Below are 20,358 nucleotides of genomic sequence, written 5' to 3'. Positions count from 1 at the left end.
GGGCTCTCCGGGGAGGGGGTCGGGCTCTGCTCCCCAGGAACAAGCGCCAGGAGCAGAGGAAACGGCCTCAAGTTGCACCAGGGGAGGCTGAGGTTGGATCTGGGAACAATTTCTCCCCCAAAGGGCTGTGGGGCATTGAACAGGCTGCCCAGGGCAGTGCTGGAGTCACCGTCCCTGGAGGGCTGGACAGACGGACATGAGGTTCTCAGGACATAAGGCAGTGCTGGGGTGGGTTAATGATCTTGAGGGTCTTTTCCAACCCAGTTATTCTCTGATTCTACAGATGCTGCAGCCCCTCAGCCAAGCAAGTGGTGAAAAAGGCTTTTCCAACAAGCTCCTGCCCCACTGGAGATCACAGAGCCTCGTCTGGTCCCTATCAACCCGCTGGCTCATTGGGAGAGACGTGGTGATGCTGAGCACCCGCTGGCCAGGCAGGGACGGCACGGAGCCCCCGGTGGTGCTGGAGAAGGGGCACCCAGCTCCCAAGGCCCCGTAGCCGATGGGCGAGCGCCGGCGGGGCCCCGCGTGCCAGGGCAGTGCCACGGGTGGGGACGTGTTTGCAGACATAAATCACCATGGGGAGCAATGCGGAAGAGGCGGGGGGTGGTAGGGACAGCGGTCCCTGCGCCGCGCCAAGCCGGCGATTAAATATTTACCTTAGCCGGTTGTGTTTGCCAGTGATGGATCGAGGTTTCCAGGGAGGAGCTCGGCTTTTGTTCAGACACCCAGCAGGGCCACCAGCAACGCCAGTCCCTGGGGACGGTGGCGCGAGCACGGCACCGCGGCAACAGCGCGGCAAAGAGGCACTGAAGGGATCAGAATTAGTGAGGAACAAACCAGGTTTAATCTCTGGTAGGTGAAGGAGGAAACCCAAAGGACCCCGGGGGCTGCGCCGGCCCCTGCGGAGATGTGGGGGGGGTCGTGGCACCCGCCATGACCCAAAGTGCAAAGTACGAACGCAGCATTTTGAGGATCGGTCTTGGAGCAGAAACGTCTGCTCCTGCCGCAGGGACGCGTGCGGGCGCGCCGAGGGGAGGCTCGGATTAAAAAGTGAGCTACAAAAAAAGGCTTGAAAAAGGGAATTTGCCCCCAAATAAATAAAAAGCGCTGGCTTGCGCCCCAGTCCCTTGTGCTGGGGGATGGCACCAGCTCCCTTCGCCGTCCCGCCGTGGGATTGCGGTTCTGCCAGGGGACACTTTGGGGACACCAAAATGCTTCTGGGTGTGCCTGGCCCCATGGGGGACCGTGTCCCCAAAGATGTGGCAGGAGCAGTGTCCCCAAGCCCTGTCTGAAGGGGACAGGGACCTTCCCCAGCGGCTGTACACAGGGACACCGGGTGGGAGCAGGGGACAGTCGCTGGGACAGGGCGAGCGGTGTCCTCGTGCCTCTCGGGACCTGCCCAGCTCCCATGCAGCACAGGCGGCGTGTCCCCTTGTGTCCCCGCGGTGCCGGTCACTCGCCGGGGCAGGGCCCTGTCCCATGTCCCCGCGGTAGCGAGGGGACCCACCAGCCAGTGCCGCTACCTGCCCAGGGACAGGAATGTGACGTTGCCCTCCGTGTCCAGGCACAGCCCCTGGCTGCCCTCGGCGCCCGGCACCGAGCACCCGCCGCCACCATCCTTCGGCAACGTTCCCTCCAGTGCCCGCCGGTTGTCCACATCCCTGGGGTGGGTGACAGGCGAGTCCCGCTCCCCAGGGCCGGGCGACAGGCGCTCGGTGTCAGCCGACCCTGAGTCATCTGTTCCTGGTGTCTTGGAGCCACTGTTGTCCTCATCCAAGGGGCTCTCGGCCCCCTCGGGCTCCGTGTCCAGCTCACCCTCCTCCTCCTCCTCCTCCAGTGTCAGCTCGAACTGGAACTTGTCGGTGGCAGCAGGGGACTTGCCGGGTCCCTCGGGCGGTGGGGACGGGCTGCGTGGGATCATGCTCTGGTACCATTCCCGGTTGTCCTCCAACGTGTCCAAGATCTCCTGGGCGTCGGGATGCACCAGGTCGGCCCACGTCTCCCACAGCGGATGGGCGATGAAGTCGATGAAGCCCACCTGGGGGGGGAAGCAGAGCTGAGCCCCCCTATTAACCCAGCCCTGTGCCCTCCCAGCCCCACAGCGCTGCCCCACCTGGGACTTCTCCACGGAGGCCGTGAGCTTGTCGCACATGGGGCTGATCTCCATCCCCTTCTCCCGCTCGCGGTCGCCCTGGTGGAAGAACTCCACCATGATGCGGTCGGTCCACTGCCGGTACAGCTCCAGCGGCTTGGTGGGGTTGCTGAGGTCGGCGCAGTGCACCATGTTCTGCAGGACCTGCGGAGTCACAGAGTCACGGGGTGGTTGGGGTTGGAGGGACCTCTGGAGATCCCCCATCCAACCCCCTGCTCACGCAGGGTCCCAGAGCAGATCACACAGGATCCCAGGGGGTTTGAATGGCTCGGAGAAGGAGACTCCACACCCGCTCTGGGCAGCCTGGGCCAGGCTCTGGCACCTCAAAGCACAGACGTTTCTCCCCATGTTCTGATGGAGCCTCCTGTGTTTCAGTCTGTGCCCGTTGCCCCTCACCCTGGCGCTGGGCACCACTGAACAGAGTCTGCTCCATCCTCTGACACCCACCCTGAGCTACTGATCATTGATCACATCCCTCTCAGCTTCTCTTCTCCAGCTCAACAGCCCCAGCTCTCTCAGTGTCTCCTCATCACAAAGATGCTCCAGACCCCTCAGTATCTTTGTGTCCCTGTGCTGGGCTCTCTCCAGTAATTCCTTGTCCTTCTTAAACTGGGGAGCCCAGAACTGGTCCCAGTTCTGCAGATGGGGCCTCACCAGAGCAGAGCAGAGCAGAGCAGAGGGGGAGGAACAGCCTCCCTCAATGTGCTGCCCACACTCTTCCTTCATGCACCCCAGTACCACCGGTCTTTGTGGCCACCAGGACACGTTGGTGGCTCGTGGGACACTGACAGAGACCTACCCAAAGTCCCTTGTCCACCACCCCTGTGCCAGGAACCCCCTTGGCCATGGTCGGGCCACCAAACATGGTGGCACCAAACAGGACTTCCCAGCAGCCCTGGCTGGAGCCACAACCAACACCTGGAGCACCAGGAAGGTTCCCCACCTTGTCCTGGCGCTCACCTGGATCCGATCAGAGTAGTTGTCCAGCAGCAGCACCCCGAGGCTCGTCACCTTCTTGGTCTCCACCATGGTTTTCAAATCCGCCAGCAGATTCATGTGCTTGGACATGTCCGTGGCCAACACCTGGGCAAGGTGGAGTGGGAACGGGGCTCAGCCTGGACCCCCCCACAAGGCCCCCCCACCCTGGGGTGCTCTGGGCCCCCCTGTACCATGTCGATGGCCATTTTGCGCAGCGACTGTCTCTGCTTCTTGCTCAGGTTCTGGAAGATGTCGCAGTTCTCCTCCTGGAGAAGCTTGAAGCCCACGGCCAAGTGGTGGTTCTCCAGCACTGAGGCGTCATTGTACATCAGCGCCAGCTCCGAGTCTGCGAGGTGACACCAGTCACCCCGGGTGACCCAGGAGGACACCGGGGTCCCCCACACCCCCCCCCAGCTCCATCCCTCCGCCCTGGCTCACTGGTGTTGATGAGGAACTGGTTGGAGACACCAGGGTGGTCAACATCATGGATGGCGCTGGCGAAGATGGCGGCCATGATCTCCAGGTCTGTGAAGACAGCCTGGGGTGGGGGGAAAAAAGCCATTGTTGGTGTGTCACAACCTGCTCAGATGCATTTGGTGGCCTCGTGGGGACCAGGACCGACCTCCAGTGCAGGCGTGGAAAGGAGGACGTGGGTGGACTGAGCCACGTCGGCGGCGTGGATGCTGTTGTGGTAGGCCACGTCGGCGTGGTAGTGGTCCTCCAGCGTCAGCATGTAGGTGATGAAGGTGTCGGCGGGGATGCGGAAGGTCTTCATCAGGTCACGCTCCTGCGGGGAGGTGGCTTGTCCCCATCTGGCCACAGCGGCAGGGACGGGGACATCCCACGAGAGGCTCACCTGGAAGATGCTGTACATGATGACGGTCAGCGGGCGGTTGCCCGAGTACTCAGCGACTTTAAACACGTTGAGACCCCACTTGTTGGTGTCCTCCAGCTCCTGGGGACCAAAGGGACAAAGATCCAGCACAGGGGACCCTGCCACCGGTTGGGTCACCCCCGCTGGGACCCACCTTGGCCAGCAGCCCCTCCTGGTCCGTGCGGACCCCGAAGCGGGGGATGGTGGTGGCCGCGAGGCTGGAGCCGTGCGGGAGCTTCCTGACGCCACTGATCTGCGACATGGGACGTTTCCTCCGCTCCTTGTCCTTGTCCTTGTCCTTGGCTGGGGGGATCTCGACCTCCTGCTGCTTGTCTGGGCCAGCACAGGGGGTCATGAGTCGGGGGGAGCCTCATGTGTCCCCCAGCATCCCCTCGGTGACGCGCGGATGACACCGTGATGCCACGGCAACGGGGGGATGCCCAGTGCTGCTTCTTACCCCCCCTGCATGGGGCCACCCACCTCGGACCCTGGGCACCCCCCTGTGGCCACAGGGACGTCCCCACCAGTATGCACCAGTATACATCAGCGACTGTGACACCCCCCAAGGCAGCAAATCCCGCAGGGACACACGGAACCCCCTCCCACCCCCAGCTCCATACATTGAATTGTTTTTGCAAAAGCCAAGTGGCACCGTCCCCGTGGGTGCCACAGGATCCGCGCCCAGAGGTGCATCCCACCCAGCTGCCAGCCGAGAGGTGACACCCAGGTGGGGGTGTCCCAAGGGGGTCCCCAGAGGGGGCTCCTCACCCAGGAAGGTGCTGGAGATGTACTCGGAGACCTGGTTCCCCGAGCGGCTGGTCTCCGAGAGGTGCGTCAGCTCCCGGTTCAGCATCCTCTTGAACTGCGGGGAGCGGGAAGGGGCTCAGCAATGGGCAGAGCGGGCAGGACCCCCAGTTTCCCATCCTGGGGGTCTCCGCCCCCCCCAGGGCGATGTGGGGTCCGTCCCAGGGTTCCTCACCTTGTTGGAGGCCATCTCGCTGACCGAGTGCCGGGTCCGCAGGGTCTCCAGCTGCTCCAGGCACCAGTCCAGCTCCTCCAGCGTCTCCCGCGAGAGCTTCTGCTGGGCATCCTCTGCCGGGGGGGACACCGGCTTGGCAAGGGACCTGCCCCCGCCGCGGGGACACGCACAGGGTCCCCACACCCCGAGCCCCCATGGGTGGCTGTGCCCCCGGAGCTGGGGACACGGGGGGATGCGGGGGACTGGACTGGGGTCAAGCATCCCCGGGCAGCGGGGCGTCACACTGTCCCCATGGCCTGGCGTGTCACGCTGTCCCCGGGGGGGTGACAGCTCCCGCGGGGCCCCGCCGGCCGCCGGGGTTTTATTAATGGAAGGTTTGACGTCAACGGGAGCTTTTCCACCGCGCTGAGAGCGGCCGGAGCTGCCGAAAACCAGACATGGAGCCCAAAGGGCAAAGCCGCGACTCTGCCCTGGTTTGGGGGTGGCCTTGTGCACCCCCCAGGGCCACATGGGACCTGTCCCTCACCCCCAAATTGTCCCACATTGCCCCCCCACACTCACCGGCCAGGCTGGCCTTGCTCCCGGAGGGGAGGCTGCTGCTCGATGCTCGCCTGCGAAACACAGGGGGGCTGAGAACGGGTGTCCCCCCCTTGCCGTGGGTCACAGTTTCCCCCCCCAGGTGACATCCTCATGCTCCCCGTCCCACAGACACTCACTTGATGGCGGCGCGGTCCTGGAGATGGGTCAGGTTGCTCCGGACGGTGCGGAGGCTGGCCAGGACCTGGCGGGGGGAAAAGGGGCTGGGGCCACGCAGACCCCCCCGGACACCCCCCCCAGTGACGGGCAGTGTCCCCTCCTCGCTGGGACGCGGGGACAGCACCTACCTGGGCGAACGGGGTGACGATCATGTCTTCTCCATGCCTGCGGGAGCAAGGGGGGCGTGAGGCGCAGGGTGGGGGGGTCAGGGTGGGGGTGGGTGCGGGGGGACACTCACAGGTCGCTGGCGATGGAGGAGTTGCGGGACATGGCTTTTGGGGACAGGTCGTAGTCGCTGTCGGAGCGGTAGAGGAAGGACTCGCGGCGCTGGCCGTGGGGGAGCGTCCCTTGCAGGACCAGCCCTGCGCTGGCCTGGGGGTCCAGCGCCCCCCGCCCGGGGGGGCCATGCTCCAGGTCGAAGCTGCGAGGGGACAGGGGACAAGGCTGGCACGGGGCAGGTGGCCCGGGGACCGCTGCGGTGACACCGGCCACCGCCCAGCATGGCCAGAGCGGCTCCATCGTCCCGCTGCTGGGAACCAGCACAGCTCAGTGCACACAGACCTCACGGGTGCTGGGGACACCGGCCAGCCAAGGCGGGTTGTCCTGTGTCACCCAGGTGGGACAGGACCCCCGCCCTCAAGCCACCTCCTCTCCTGTCCCCTCCTCATGGTCCCTGTTTGTCCCAAGTCCTCGAAAGCCCCAAAACCTCCATCGGCCTCAGCTCCAGGCGCTGTGTCCCATGGGGGGTGACAGTGTCCCAGCCATGGCATGGAGCCAGAGGACACCAAAGGACAGAAGCCACCAAGGAAGCCAAGGCTTGACCCTCAGGGACAGGTTGGTGGTGGCTTGGGGACACCCCAGCCAGAACCACCAGCAGCCGTGCGGGTCTGTGGCAGGACAGGGGACAAGGATGGTGACCCTGCGGTGTCCCCATGGTGGCGGTGACCGCCTCACCCCCCCATCCTGCTCTGGGGTCATGGGAAAGGCTGCATGCCCCCATGCCCGCCCCAGCTGTGGGGACAGGGATGAGCCACCCCAGAGCACTGGGTGAACCGGGAAAGCGGAGGGGTCGCTGGGGCCACCCTGTCTCCATCTCGCTGTCACCTACCCAATGCACGAGTGCCTCCGGGACGGGCACCGGCCGCCCGGCATCATCTCCCCGCTCCGGCGGTGCCGCGGCTCCCCGCGCTGCGCCCGTCCCTGGCAGCGGCACCGTGTTGTGCCACCCGCAGCCCTGTGCTGTCCCTGCCTCTGCCTCGCGTCCCCGATGGTACCGGGGACACAAAGCTGCATTGTGGCTCTGATGGCCCCGCGGTGACAGCCGCGGCTGCTCCCGGCCCCGTGCCACCACCTCTGACCCCTCCGTCACCCTACGGGACAGCCCTGAGCCCCCAGGGTGGGAAAGGGGGACACGAGCCCCCATGGGGGGGTCGTGATTAATTAAACCCCCTCGTTGGGGTGGCGGGCTGTCTGCGTTAATAACCGCCGGGCGGCGGGGGGGCCGGGGGCTGCTATAAATAGGTGCTGTTGTGGCTGAGGAGGGACCTGCTGATCCCCACAGCACCCACCAGCACCCCGGGGTGTGGGCAGGGGGGCACCCAAAACCAAATCCTCTATAGCTCCAAGGTGGGGGGGCTCAGAGGGGTGCCCAGCTGTGCCAGGGTGGGTGCTTTGGTGCTTTGCGGTGCCAGGAAAAGCCCCTTGGCCCTCCCCACCACCCCACTTTCCCCCCATGGCACCTGCACATCCCCGCCTGCCCATCAGTGCACTGATGGTGTTTGTGCTCAGCTCCCCCCTGCTCGGCTCAGCCCCCGGCTGTGGGTGACCCCCGCTGTTCCCTGCTTGTCCCCCATGGCCCTGGGGACGTGCCACAGCACGGGGGGCTCCACGCTGACCCTGTGCCCGGTGCCTCCTCCCGCCTGCCCAGGGCTGAGCGTGTCCCCTCGCCGGGGACCCTCCAGCGTCCCCCCCCCTTACCAGAGGGGATGCGCCACGGTGAAGCGCCGCTGCAGGCGGATGCTCTGGTTCATCAGGAGCTTCCGGAAGAGGACGGGGGAATTGCGGGGGGAATTACAGGGAGAACTGCAGGGGGACGCCGCCGGCGAAGCCCCCGGCGAGCGGTACGTGGTGGGCAGCATGGCCCAGCCCAGGGACCCCCGGCACGGCGGTGACAGTGACGGGGAGGCCAGGCTGCCCGCCGGTGCAGAGCAGGAAGCGTGTGGCCGTCCCAGCCCCGGCCCCAGCGGCCCCGGGAAAGTTTCCATCCCCCTCCCGCCCGCGCCTGGGAAATTAAACAACTGTCTGGCTCCGGCACATGGAGCGGGTCCCCCCCGGCTGCGCCGGCCCGGTGCGCACCCAGCTGCCTGGGCACGTGGCCCCTTGCTGGCCCTGTGCCACTGGCCACTGTGCTGTCCCCAAGGCGGCAGCTGCTCCCGCAAGGACAGGGGTGCTCTGCTCGGACACGCGGCAAAATGCCCCAAGTGACTCCGATGTGTGGGGTGGCCGTGCCATGGTGCCACCAAGGGACGCAGCCAAGTCTCGCGCATCCTGGGCGTGCAGCGTGGATGTGCCGCGGTGTCTGAGTCTGGAGCATCCCGGACACACTCGCTTTCAAGGGACTGCAAGCCTGATGCATGGGGACATCAGGGCAGAGGAATGCCGTGACAGAGGGACATCAGGCGACATTGAGGTGGGGGCAAAGCCGGGCCCCCCTGGGCTACCTGGCAGCCAACGCGCCCTAGGACACTGGCAACAGGACAGTCAGTTCTGCCCCCCCAGGCTGTGGCTGTCCCCGCCGGACACGTGTCTGTGCAGGGGGTGGACAGCAAGTGACACCGGAGCCAGGTCCCTCCGCTGTGCCAGGCCCATGCTGTCCCCACAAGCCAGGCTGGGACAGGCACGGGGGTGGGGAATGGCCCAAAAATAACCCTGCAGCAGCACAGCCGGGACTGAGGTCACCTCCGGACAGGGACAGGCCAGCCCTGTGGTGACACCGGGCTGGGACAAGGGATGGGGACAAGGAGGGGATGAGGAGGATGAGAACAGGGGATGGGGACAGGGATGGGTGATGGGAACGGAGGTGGCAAGGATGGAGGTGATGGGCACAGGGGTGGTGGGGACGGGAACAGGATGGGGGAGACAGGGGTGACAGGGACAGTGACAGCCGGTGCACAGGATGGACATCCCGCAGCCACAGCAGCGGGGATGGTGACAGAGGGGTCTGTCCCGCAGCAGCCGCTGGCACCGGGCGCTCTCCCGGTGCCGGTACCGGTGCCCCGGGGCCGCTCTCCGGTGCCGCTGTCCGCCCCGCCGGTGCTGAAACCGGGGGCGGCACTGCCCTGCCCGGTAACCCCATCCCGGTGCCACCACGGCGAGCAAACACCCCGTCCCGCTCTTACCGGGGGGGCTCGGACTCGTCGCCGCTGCTGGGGCCGCTCTCCTCGATGGTGAAAACCACCCGGTTGCCTTCGGGCTCGGGGCCGCGGGCCTCCGCCAACCGGCAGCCCAGCGGCGGCAGTAACGGGCTACCGGAGAAACGCCGGCGGACGGCGCCCACCGCCGCTCCCGGGCCCGACGGGGCGGGCTCGGTGGCGTCGCGGCAGCGCTGCGGGGAGACGGGGCGGCGGTGAGGGGCGGCGGCACCGGTACCGGGGAGCTCTGCAGGGTGCTGCTGCTCCCGGTGTCCGTGTGTGTCCCCACCCGCGGTACCGGGGGGTCCCTCCCGCGGGACAGCTCCCCCCACCCACCTCCCCGTTACCGGGCGTCGGTAGCGCGCGGGCGCCCCCTGCCGGACACGGTGCGGCGTTGCACCCCGGGGATACCGGGGAAGTGGTGGGGCACGAAGCCAAGGGCACAGCCGGTATACCGGAGCGGCTGAGCCCGCAGCGCACGGAGCCGCCGGGACACCCCATTCCCCCCGCCGCCGCCGCGCTCGCCCCGTCCCTGGGGACCCCGCCGGAAAAACCCCCGGAGCCGACGCGCAATTACGCAGAGGTGAATAATAATTAACCACCCATTAAAAGGATAATTAACTCCCGCTCAGCGCCTCCATCCCGGTTATTGCTGCCCTGGGGCCCGGCGCGGGGACGCTCGTACCGGGAACACCCCCGCCCTGGGGACACCCCCGCGGTCCCCGGTGTCCATCCCGGTCTCACCTCCGCGCCGAAGAAGGGCAGCGCCGTCCGGCTCCGTCTCATCGCCGTCCCTGCGTGGGGAGCTCCGGGAGTCGCGGTCGTGGGGTTCAGCGGCGGGACCCCCCCCCTTTCCGGTGCCCTGGACGCGCGGGATCCTCCCGCCCGTGATTTATGGGCGCCGGGTCTCGGCCGTGGCAGCTGCCCCAGGCTCAGCCCCGCCTCGGGTTTCAGGGCCACACAGCTGCCCCCCCTCAGCACAGTCCCCCCTGTCTCGCTGCCCCCGAGGTCTGATGAGGACCGGTCACCCAGGCCTGTGGCCACGGGGATGGTCTCTGGTCCCAGCACCCACCAAGCCATGAACCCCCCGTGCCAGGGGCACCTGTTACCACCATCCCTGGGGACCCGTGGTGCACCGGTTGCGAGCACACAGCTCCCCCTGCTCCCTGGGGCTGAGCCCCCTGCACCCCAACCAGAACCAGCAGCAGCCTCACCCAAGCTGGGGGGATTCTGAGCCCTGGCACGGGGTCCCTGCCGCCACCAGCGCCCACGCTCACCCACAGCCCCTTACCAGCGCCCAGTCCTTGCGGTGTGCCGCTGTCCCCGCAGCGTGCCGCGGCCCCGGCCGAGTGCAGCGGAGCAGAAGGAAGGCGACGTGCGTGCCTGGCTGCTCGCTCCCTCCCATCCCACCCCGCCGGGGGGGCCTGCACGGCCCCCACCACCTTGTGCGCCACCGTACCGCACCCCGCACCCACCCTGGGGGCACCCCGGGGCCTCCCGCCTGGTGTGGGGGGGACCCCGAAAGCAGTTGTGGCCTCCCCCAGGACTAGGGGGGTTTTCCCTGGACTGGGTGCAGAGCAGACAGAAAACCAAAGCCAAGGCAGCAGCTTCTTTATTCAGCAGCGTGGGCAGCCCCGGGGGGGGCCACGGAGGGAGGGTCACCTGAGTCCGTAGTGGGTGATGGGGGACCCCTCTGTCACCTTGCTCTAGGGAAGAGAGAGAAAGTGGGGTGAGCACCCCCAGCTTTGCCCCACTGCCCCCCCGCCACCCCTCAAGTCCCCCCCACGCACCATGGGCACCTCGTCCAGGTGGTGGAATCCTGGGGTCCTGCGCCGGCACAGCCGCACCAGCAGCACCGCTGCCGCCCCCACCAGCACGCAGACGAAGAGGCAGATGATGACGACCACGCCAGGGCTGGGTTTGGCGGGGGACTGCGCTGCAAGAGGGGGAGACGGGCACCCCGTTACCCCCCGGCACCGCCAAGCCGTGTGCCTGGTCTCTGAGCACCGCGGCTGCTCTCGAGGTGAGAGGGAGCTCAAGACCAGCTCCAGGCCTCCCTAATCCCCCTATCCCACCCCTCACAGACCCAGCACCTGGCTCTGGCGTCACCTCCACCTGGGGGGGCCCAGCCTGGGCTCTGGGGTCACCCAGGGACCTGCACCCCTGAGCCTCCCACCCCATCCTGTGGGTGCAGCCCCTGAGTGGGGGGTCTAGGGGAAACTTGGGGCTCTGCTGAGCCCATGGCCATGAGCAGGTCTGGGGGTTCCCTTCCTGCACGGTGCCCCCGGGCTGGCTCTCACCCGAGCTGCCGGCTGCGGTGCCGGTGCTGATGGCTGCTGTCGTTCTGGAGCTGGTGGACAAGGTGTTGGCACTGGGGGTCACGGTGGGCGCAGAAGAACTGGGTGCAGGAGAACTGGGGGCAGAACTGGGTGCAGGAGAACTGGGGGCAGAACTGGGTGCAGGAGAACTGGGGGCAGAACTGGGTGCAGGAGAACTGGGGGCAGAACTGGGTGCAGGAGAACTCGATGCAGAACTGGGTGCAGGAGAACTGGACGCAGAACTGGGTGCAGGAGAACTCGATGCAGAACTGGGTGCAGGAGAACTCGACGCAGGAGAACTGGGCGCCGGAGTGGACCCGGAGGCTCCAGGTGAGGATGGGGTCAGCGTTGCTGTCGAGCTTGGTAGATGCTCGGTGGCCAGGGAGTTGGGCACGGTTGGCTGGGACAATGACGGTGCTGCCGTCCTGTTGAATAGAGATGTCGTAGATGCTGCTGAGCCTGGTGTTGTGGTGGAAGGTGATGCTGTGGCTGGGTTGGATGAAGATGTAGGTGCTTCTGAAGCCAATGTGGTGGATGAGTCAGGTAGAGATAATGTAGGCAGCGGTGTGGGCGATGCACTGGACAGAGACGCTGAGGTGGGTGAGGTGGGTGGAGGTGTAGGTGTTGTTGAGGCCAATGTGCTCACAGACACTGTGCTGCTGCCATCTGTGGTACCGTGTCCTGTTTCTAGAGCATGGAGGAGAGCGAGCTGGTCAGCAAGGACGCGGCAGGACCGTGGGGCAGGCAGAGCCCTGGGGGGACAGTGGCATCTGCCCCAGCTCCTGGCCTCACGATGCTCACTTCCCAGCTGGTTTCACCATACACAGAGAACCAGAAAACTGGGATTAAGCCAATATCACATCCCAGAACTCCAGGGTCAGGAAGAGCCTCCCGAGCCGTCATGGCACGGGCGCAGTGCCAGGGGACGAGCAGAGCAGCGCGGCAGCGGTGGGCATGGCACGGGGACACGTGCCAGCCCAGCCCCGGTGGCACCCACCGGGCAGCCCCGCGCCGCCCTGCGCTGGGGACTCCGCTGTGGCCTCGTGGGACGCGGCAGCGATTGCCGCGCAGCGCCAGCACCGCGGTGCCCTTATCGGCCCAAGTCCTGTTTGCACAAGAGGAGGAGCAGGTCCAACCCGGCCCCACCGGAGCAAAATGCCACACGGCAGAGCCAGCACCCAGCGCCAGCACCCAGGGGGGACTGTGTGAGTGGCTGCTGGGGGTCCCCACAACCACCGGGCCCACGGGATGGGCCGTTCCCACCCAGCTGCCACCCTGTGCCAGGCTGGTAGCGAGCCCAGGGCTGAGCACCCAGGGTTGGGTGCCAGCTCCCGCGCCAGGTCGGGCAAGTCAAGGCACCCTGGGGTGCAGGGGAGCGGTCGGGGGCCCCAGGTTGGAAATGGGGGGACCACGGCACAGCACGGCCCACAGTCTGAGGGCCCTTTGCCCCCAAAGTGCCAAGGCGGTGCCGGAGCACCCACGCCACCACAAGCACCAGCCGGCCCAGCCGGTTTGGCAGCGCTGGGGCCGCATCCTGCCCTGCGGTGCTGCCAGCTGAGGGAGGGGCAGGGTGCTCTCCTCCCACCTGGGGAGCCCCCGGGGGGAACAGCCTCCCCAGGACCCCCAGGGACCGAGTGCAGCCCCCCTGCCTTCCCACAGAACCCTGGCTGCCCCGGGCAGGGCTGGATCCGGCCCCGCTGCACCCCAAGAGCTGGGTTAGCAGGCAGAGCCCCCCCCAGTGCTCCCCAGGCTTGAGGGGGGCATATGGACCCCAGAACACGCTGAGCCCGGCAGAGCAGAGTGCGAGGGAGCCCACGGGAAGCCCCTCCCGAACCCCCCCGGTGCCCGGTGCTGCCGGGCTGGGCGGCGGGAGCCCACGGGGAAGCACACGGCCCTCCCGGTACCGCGGCGCGCACGGACCCCGAGCGCCCCCAGGACCGCACGGAGACCCCCGGGGTGCACGGACCCGCGCCGGTGCCCCCCACCCCAGTCCCCCGGTACCTGCGAGGAGCACGGCAGCGGCGCAGCAGAGCAGCAGGCGGAGCGCGCCCCGGGCCATCCCGCCGCCCCGGGCCACGCCGCCGCCCCGGGCCCGCTCTGCCGCCGCCTCCGCCGCCGCCGCCGCCTTTATCCGCCCCGGGGGAGGCGGGGGCGACCCCGCCCGCGGCGCCCCCTGCCGGCCCCGGGCCGCAGCACCGGCACCCCGCGAGCATCCCGTGTACCCCACCCCGTGCCTCGGTCTCCCCTCGAACCGTGAGATCACCCCGGGCAGCAGGAGCCACCCCTGCCGGCGGCACCTCGGGGACGGGAAGGGTCGAGTGGGGGCGTGGGGATGAAGTGATCTGGGGACATGGTGACATTGGGATGGTTGGACTTGGGGATGTGGGGACACGGGGATCTGAGGACAGAGGGATGTGGGGACACGAGGATGATGGAATTTGGGAACACAGGGACTTGGGAGATGTGGGGACACAGGGATCTGAGGACAGGGGGATGTGGGGACACAGTGACCTGGTAACATGGGCATGGGGACACAGGGATGAGGGAATTTGGGAACACAGGGAGATGCGGGGATCTGGGGATGTAAGGATGTGGTGACAAAGGGATCTGGGGGCATGGAGACTTCGGGATGTGGGGACACAGGGACTTGAGCACAAAGGGATCTGAGGACACAGGAATGCGGTGACATGGAGACCTGGGAACACGGGCATGTAGGGACACAGGGACACAAGACCCACAGGCACGGGGCTGCGCTGGCTCTGCCGCAGGGACAGACAGACATCCCGTCCGTCCCAGTGGCGCAGCAGCACATCTGGGGCGCAGCATGGCCGCGCCGGGGCCGCTTCCGCACGGCGGGGAACGGCGCTTCCTCCCGGCAAACCGCAGCTGCCCCGGCACCGCGCCGGGTCCCCAGGGAGGCCACGCTCCCCCCGCCGCCACCACCCAGGGCAGGGCCCAGCGTGCCGGGCTCCCCGCCAGCAGGGCCATCCTCGCTGTTGGCACAGTATGGCACAGCTCGGCATGCCGCGGCGGGAACCGGCCAGAGCGACTGAGCCAAGCTTCCTGCTGCTGGTGCCACTGTCCCCAAATGCTCCCAGGACTGAGGGTCTGTCCCTTGGGTGCTGCTCCATGGGCTGGATTGGGGAACCAGCCCTCGCAGGTGGGGGCCATGGAGGAGGAGCCATGGCAGTGCCGGGAAGCCAAGGCCGGGTGCTGGAGCCCAGGGAGGAGCCCTGGACGCCCAGACTCCCTGTTTGCCTTGAGGGGGCCCGGCGAGGAGCCGTGGGGTGACCCCAGGGTGCCAGAGTGCTGTGTGTAGGGGGGTGTTGGGGACCCTCCCATGGAGGCTCAGGATCACACCACAGCCAGGATCAGCAGCCCCACAAGCAGCCAGGTTCCCCCCAACACCTCCCCACCCATAGGGAACCCCCAGATGCCCCCGAGGGAGCCCTTTTAACCCCTGAACATCCCCCTTTACCCAAGGGAGCCCTTGTAACCCCCAAAACTTCCACTATTGCCTGAAGAGATCACCACGAACACCCCCCACCATACACAGCACCCCCCCAACACCCCCTACAAGCGACCCCCAGAGCCCCCATCCCCGGGGGTAACCCCCCAGTCCTCCCAGCACCCCAACATCCCTCCCCTCCGACCCCTATTCCCGCCGGTACCCCCCCGCCTGCCCTCTCCCCCCCCGCCCCAAGATGGCAGCCGGCCGCGCCGCTTCCTGCCCGCGCCGCCGCGCCAGGTCCCATCCGTTCCCCCCCCCACCCCGTTCTCCCCCGGCGCAGCAAACACCGACAAGCCGGTCACCGTTGTCGCGGGGGGAGTTTTACTGGGGCCTGACTGGAATGTCTCGGGCACGGGGGCCCGTGAGTCCCGGCGCGGGCTGGGGGGGGCGGCCCGGGCTCCCCGTCTAAGTCCGTTTGCAGCGCGGGAAGCGAACGGTGCCCCCCCCACACCTCGAAAAGAAAATGTCCTCTCCCTCCCCTCACACCCTCAAGTCCCGCGGGGCCCCTCAGTCCGTGTCCGGGCCCCCTCGGTGGTGCAGGGGGGATCCCCCGGGGTGGGGGGGTCAGTACGCCGGCACCTGGTGCTGGTGCTGGGGCAGGAGCTGGCAGCCGCTGTTGACGTGGCTCAGGACCTTCTGCTTGAGCTGAGCGACCTGCTCCCGGAGGAGGCTGGCGGTGGACGCCAGCTCCGTGTTCTGGCTCTTGAGGCTCTTCACCTTCTCCTCCAGCCGGGAGATCCGCTCCAGCTTCCTCTTGCGGCACTTGGAGGCGGCGATGCGGTTCCTCAGCCGCTTGCGTTCCGCCTTGATGCGCTCCTGCGTGTCCATGTCGATGGGGGAGAGCGGCGGGCTCTCCCCGAAACTCGGCACCTCCGGGACGATCTGAGGCTCGTCCTTTAACGGGGGTGGCGGGGGTGGCGGCGGCGGGGGGAGCCGCGGGGGCGGCGCCGCGAAGGGGCCGGGGTCGGCGGCGTAGCTGACCGCCGGGTAGCTGCTGAGGTTGGCGTAAACCGGCGGCTCCGGGGCCAGCCCGGCGGCGGGCAGCTCGCCCGCTCCGCCGCTTCCTCCTGCACCGCCGCCGCCTCCTCCCGCTCCGCCGCCGCTCCCCGCCGCGCCGCCGCCCAGCTGGTTCTGCTTGTGCAAGTCCTCCAGCGCTTTAACGAAACCCTCGGCGAACTCCTGCTCCTCGGAGGCGGCCGCTTTGGGGTAGAGGAACTGGCCGCTGGTCGGTGTGGTGGTCACCAGCCCGTTGGACTGGATGATGAGCCGCTCCAGCTCCGGGGACGCCAGTTTAAGCAAACCCAGCTCGGCCGAGCCCAGCAAACCCGCCGCTTCGCCGCTCGTCGTCGCGCCCGGTGCTTTCAACGCTGCCGCCACCTGCTCCGGTAAGGCCATCCCGAGCGCGTCTTTCTTCATCATGCTGCCGCCGGGGAAGGGCAGGAGGAGCCCGCTGCTACCGGAGGACGGGGCGAAGCCGCTGCCGAGGCCGCTCAACACATCATCATGGTAGAAGGGTGTTTCCATCCTCCTCCCCCGCCCGGCTGCGGGGAACGGGGGGCCGGGGCGGGGGGAAGGGAAAGGAACGGGGTGAACGCTGCGCCGGGGGGGAGGGGAGGGCGGGGGAGGCGCCGGTAAAACCGGCGGCGGCCCAGCTCCTGCGCGCGCGCACACACGCGTCTGCCGCGGCCGCGGCCCCCGCGGGGCTTTAAATACGCGGCGGCGCGGCGGTGACCTCACCGCGCCGAGCGCTGATTGGCTGCAGATGACGTCCTCGCCCGCCGTCGTTTGCATAAAGGGGCGTGGCCTCCGCCCCGGGAGAGGCGGCGCCACGCCCACTCCTGGCTCCCGCCGTCGCCGGGGAGACCGGGCGGGTAAACGGGACAACAGCGCGAGGGCCCCTGGGCTGACGTCAGCGCGGGGGAAGGGGCGGTCACGTGGCCCTCCCCGGCGCCGCGCGCGCCCCCGCCGGGGCTGATGGGGCACAAAGGGAGGGGCGGGACCGGGGAGCGGGGACCGGGCACCGGCTGTGAAACGGTGCGGGCAATAAACAAACACGCTGGGAACAGCCGGGCCGTGAGGGCCACACCGGGCCGGTGGCTGCCCCCGGTGGATACTTGGCCCTGCCCCGGTGGCACGGAGCCACCGTGTCGTGTGTGCCCGCGGTGGTATCGAAAGGTCGCCCCGGCACTGCCTCCCCGGTGGTACCGGGAACGGTGGGGTTTGCCCAGCGAGCACCAGCGTGCACAGCCACAATGGGGGGGGGTCACGGCCAACCGCGCGGTCACGCCACCCCGGTGCCGTGACACGTTGGGTGAACCGGGCCAGGCTCCCCCCGGGCCACCCCCGTTCAACCGGCAGCGGGGAAGGAGTTAAGCGGTGGAGGCGCGCGCGTCACGGCCGCCGGAGCCGCGGGCGGCTGAGGGGGCGGACCGGCGTCAGAGCTGACGTCACCGGCCCCGGCCCCGCGTGCAGCCGCCGCGCGGGGGGGCGGCGCCGATGGCCGCCGATAGCGCACGTGCTGGCGGGAGGCGGCGCAGCCCGAGGGGCCCGGGGCCGCGGGGACACCGGGACCGTGGGGAGGCTGAGCCGCCCCGGGATGCACCCGGATGGTCCCGGGGCTGCGCGACCGGGGGCGATAAATGAGCTGTGGGACGGTGTGGGGACAGCGCCGGCCATGGGGACAGTGTGGCACTGGCCATGGGGACAGTGTGGCACATTGTGGGGCACAGCGTGACATGGCACCAGGTGTGGGGACAGTGTGGCACTGGCCATGGGGACAGTGTGGCACATCGTGGGGCACAGAGTGACATGGCACTGGCCGCGGGGACAGTGTGCCACTGGGCATGGGGACAGCGCCGGCCATGGGCACAGGCTGGCACAGCGTGACATGGCACCAGGTGTGGGGACAGTGTGGCACTGGCCATGGGGACAGGCTGGCACAGTGTGGGGCACAGCGTGGCATGGCACTGGCCATGGGAACAGTGTGGCACTGGCCATGGGGACAGTGTGGCACAACATGGGGTGACATGGCACCGGCCACGGGGACAGTGTGCCACTGGGCATGGGGACAGCGCCAGCCATGGGGACAGGCTGGGACAACGTGGGGCACAGCGTGCCATGGCACTGGCCATGGGGACAGTGTGGCACAGCGTGCCATGGCACTGGCCATGGGGACAGTGTGGCACAGCGTGGGGCACAGCGTGCCATGGCACTGGCCATGGGGACAGTGTGGCACTGGCCATGGGGACAGGCTGGGACAATGTGGGGCACAGCGTGCCATGGCACTGGCCATGGGGACAGTGTGGCACTGGCCATGGGGACAGTGTGGCACAGGGCACTGCTCAGCCCTGGCTGCAAGGAGGTCACAGGGGACATAGGTGACATCCAGGACAGCGCTGGGACAGCCCCTGGTGCTGGCACTGGGGAAACTGAGGCAGGAGGCGGCTGGGACAGGGACCTCCCCTCCCCCCACGCCTGCAGTTAATTAGATCCCAAATCAACTCAGTTGCTTAACCCGAATAAACCAGAACGGGACCGAGGTCCTGCTGGCCCACCAGCCCGTGGCCTTCGCCACCCCCGGTGTCCTGACCCGCGGAGGTGGCAGAGGTGGCGGTGCCGGTGTCCCCGGGGCTCGGTGGTGCCCGCGTCCCCGGGGCTCGGTGGTGCCGCCCCGCCGCGCAGCTCCCAGGTGAAGCCGCCATCTGCGTTTCCGCTGCAAACCCGTCATTAGGGGCGCGGCGGCGGCCGGACCGGCAGGTTCAGACTTTCCGTCCTGACGAAACCCGCCTGGCGAGGGACGGGGACCGGGGAGGGGACAGGGACCGGGGCTTGGGGGTGGCTCCCCTGCCCTGACACCGCACAGGGACCCCCCGGCCAGGGTTCTCCCCGCGGGCATCGCGCATCCATCCGTGCCGCTGCGTCCCCCCCGTCGCCATCGAAATGAGAACCAGCTTCGGCTGAAGGTGCTTTAATTAGTTGCAGGGAGGAACGAACTGGCCCCAGGGCCCCCCTGGAAGCGCGGCTGGCCGGTGGCCAGGGCTACGAGCCACAAGCCACGCTCCAGCTCGGCCCAGCCGGCGCCCCCCGGCAAAACCCGGCCACCCCCAGCATCCCCCCCAATGGTCGCAGCACCCCGGGGCTCGTCCTGCCACGTCCCCCACCCCATCGCTACTGCTGCTCGTCCCACGTGCCTCTTGTCCCCAAACCGAGGCACCACGGGACGTCTTGCCGGTGACAGCCTGATGCCCATGGCGAGCTGGCAGCTTCATTTTCTTAATGAGCGTTTAATGAGGGTCATGATTCAGCTGCCCCTTCCGCCTGCAGACCCGTGGGGAACACGAGTGGGGCAGCCCACGGAGCCGGTGGCAGCGCCGGTGTCACTTTGGCTGGGGGCTGGTGGCCGAAGCTGCTGCTCCCGGAGGCGTCGGAGCCCCCGCCGAGTCCCGCTGTCCCTCGCCACCTGCCAGGGGGTTATATTTACCGCGGAGCAGGATTTCGGATGAACCCATGTCCGAGGCACAATGAGCCTCGAGCCATGTTTGCCGGATCATCCCCTGCCTCTCCTGCTCTTCCCATTTCCCCCATAACGGGGCCGTTCCCTGGTGTGTAACCGGCTCCATCACACCGGTCAGGCCTGATCCTGCTCCGGACGAGAGCCACAACGTGCCATGGTGACGCTCAGCAAACCAGGGACACGGGCTGGACCCAAAGATGCCGCGATGCCCACAAGCAACCATGGATGCGCTTGGATCTCCCTGTCCCCCCCGAAAAGGGAACAAGCAGGAGAGGGTTTACACCCCGGGATTTGCACCATGGGCACAGGGGAAGCCGCCTCTTAGTCACGGAGAGGAACCGAGCCGGGAGGACACGAAGCCACCGGCTGCCGGTCCCCAAAGCCACACCGGGCCCCAAGGAAGTGCCGAGGGGCTGCGCTGTCAACAATCCAAACTAAGGATTGAAAAACAAAATTAGGAAGAAAGAAAGAAAACACATTTTAAAAGGAAAAAAAGGAGGAGGAGGGTTTGACGTGTATTTTTAGTTGCTTAGCGCAGCCCTGAAATATTTCGGCAGCCACTCCCTCCGCGTCGCAGGCGGCTGGTGTGTAACTATTCCTGTGCTGCTCCCTGGCGCAGCACCGAGCCGTGAGTCACCGCGGGGCACCGGCACCGGGGACACAGCCCCGCCGAGGTGCCACCAGCCCCGGTGACACCGCGGTGTCCCAGGGAGGCTTTCCAGTGGCCTTTGCCGTGTCCCCGTCTGTCCAGCCGGGACGCGTTGGTCCTGCGGCACCCACCCTGCCGGCAGCGCGGCTCAGGCCTTGGTGCTTTTATCTCGCTCCTCATTGTTCTGTTGTTGAAGTTCTCTTTGTTTATTGCTTCCC

The 20,358-nt window shown here is 67.7% G+C and overlaps 3 protein-coding genes across 5 annotated transcripts; all 3 read right to left on the bottom strand.

Moving 5' to 3' along the window:
- Positions 1 to 831: 831 nt before the first annotated feature.
- Positions 832 to 9,327, bottom strand: PDE4C (phosphodiesterase 4C). Of its 3 annotated transcripts, none has more exons than XM_071799611.1 (15): positions 9,138 to 9,327; positions 5,978 to 6,160; positions 5,868 to 5,904; positions 5,700 to 5,764; positions 5,545 to 5,594; positions 4,984 to 5,096; positions 4,773 to 4,866; positions 4,159 to 4,337; positions 3,987 to 4,085; positions 3,753 to 3,917; positions 3,569 to 3,668; positions 3,322 to 3,476; positions 3,113 to 3,235; positions 2,114 to 2,296; positions 832 to 2,038 (listed from the first exon to the last, which is right to left on the bottom strand). In XM_071799611.1, exons 2-15 carry the CDS (start codon positions 6,007 to 6,009, stop codon positions 1,520 to 1,522), a joined length of 1,914 nt encoding a protein of 637 aa, XP_071655712.1. In that variant the 5' UTR covers positions 6,010 to 6,160; positions 9,138 to 9,327; the 3' UTR covers positions 832 to 1,519. The 3 variants fall into 3 exon arrangements, with proteins under 3 accessions (XP_071655712.1, XP_065714126.1, XP_071655713.1); XM_065858054.2 differs by lacking the exon at positions 9,138 to 9,327 and adding an exon at positions 7,717 to 8,003; XM_071799612.1 differs by lacking the exons at positions 5,545 to 5,594; positions 9,138 to 9,327 and adding an exon at positions 7,717 to 8,005 and having other exon boundaries at positions 4,984 to 5,185.
- A 1,416-nt stretch (positions 9,328 to 10,743) lies between these two features.
- LOC136113070 (uncharacterized) lies at positions 10,744 to 14,638 on the bottom strand. Its single transcript, XM_065857990.2, has 5 exons — positions 14,163 to 14,638; positions 13,469 to 13,764; positions 11,450 to 12,154; positions 10,940 to 11,085; positions 10,744 to 10,855 (listed from the first exon to the last, which is right to left on the bottom strand). Exons 1-5 carry the CDS (start codon positions 14,636 to 14,638, stop codon positions 10,808 to 10,810), a joined length of 1,671 nt encoding a protein of 556 aa, XP_065714062.1. The 3' UTR covers positions 10,744 to 10,807.
- A 638-nt stretch (positions 14,639 to 15,276) lies between these two features.
- On the bottom strand, positions 15,277 to 16,649 carry JUND (JunD proto-oncogene, AP-1 transcription factor subunit). The gene has a single exon (XM_065858572.2). It carries the CDS (start codon positions 16,500 to 16,502, stop codon positions 15,543 to 15,545), a length of 960 nt encoding a protein of 319 aa, XP_065714644.1. The 5' UTR covers positions 16,503 to 16,649; the 3' UTR covers positions 15,277 to 15,542.
- Positions 16,650 to 20,358: the final 3,709 nt, after the last annotated feature.

The sequence above is a fragment of the Patagioenas fasciata genome, chromosome 27 (genome assembly GCF_037038585.1).
Source record: "Patagioenas fasciata isolate bPatFas1 chromosome 27, bPatFas1.hap1, whole genome shotgun sequence".
NCBI classification, from domain to species: Eukaryota; Metazoa; Chordata; class Aves; order Columbiformes; family Columbidae; genus Patagioenas; species Patagioenas fasciata.
Note: the sequence above shows the minus strand (reverse complement) of the source record. Positions and strands in the feature narration are given on the sequence as shown.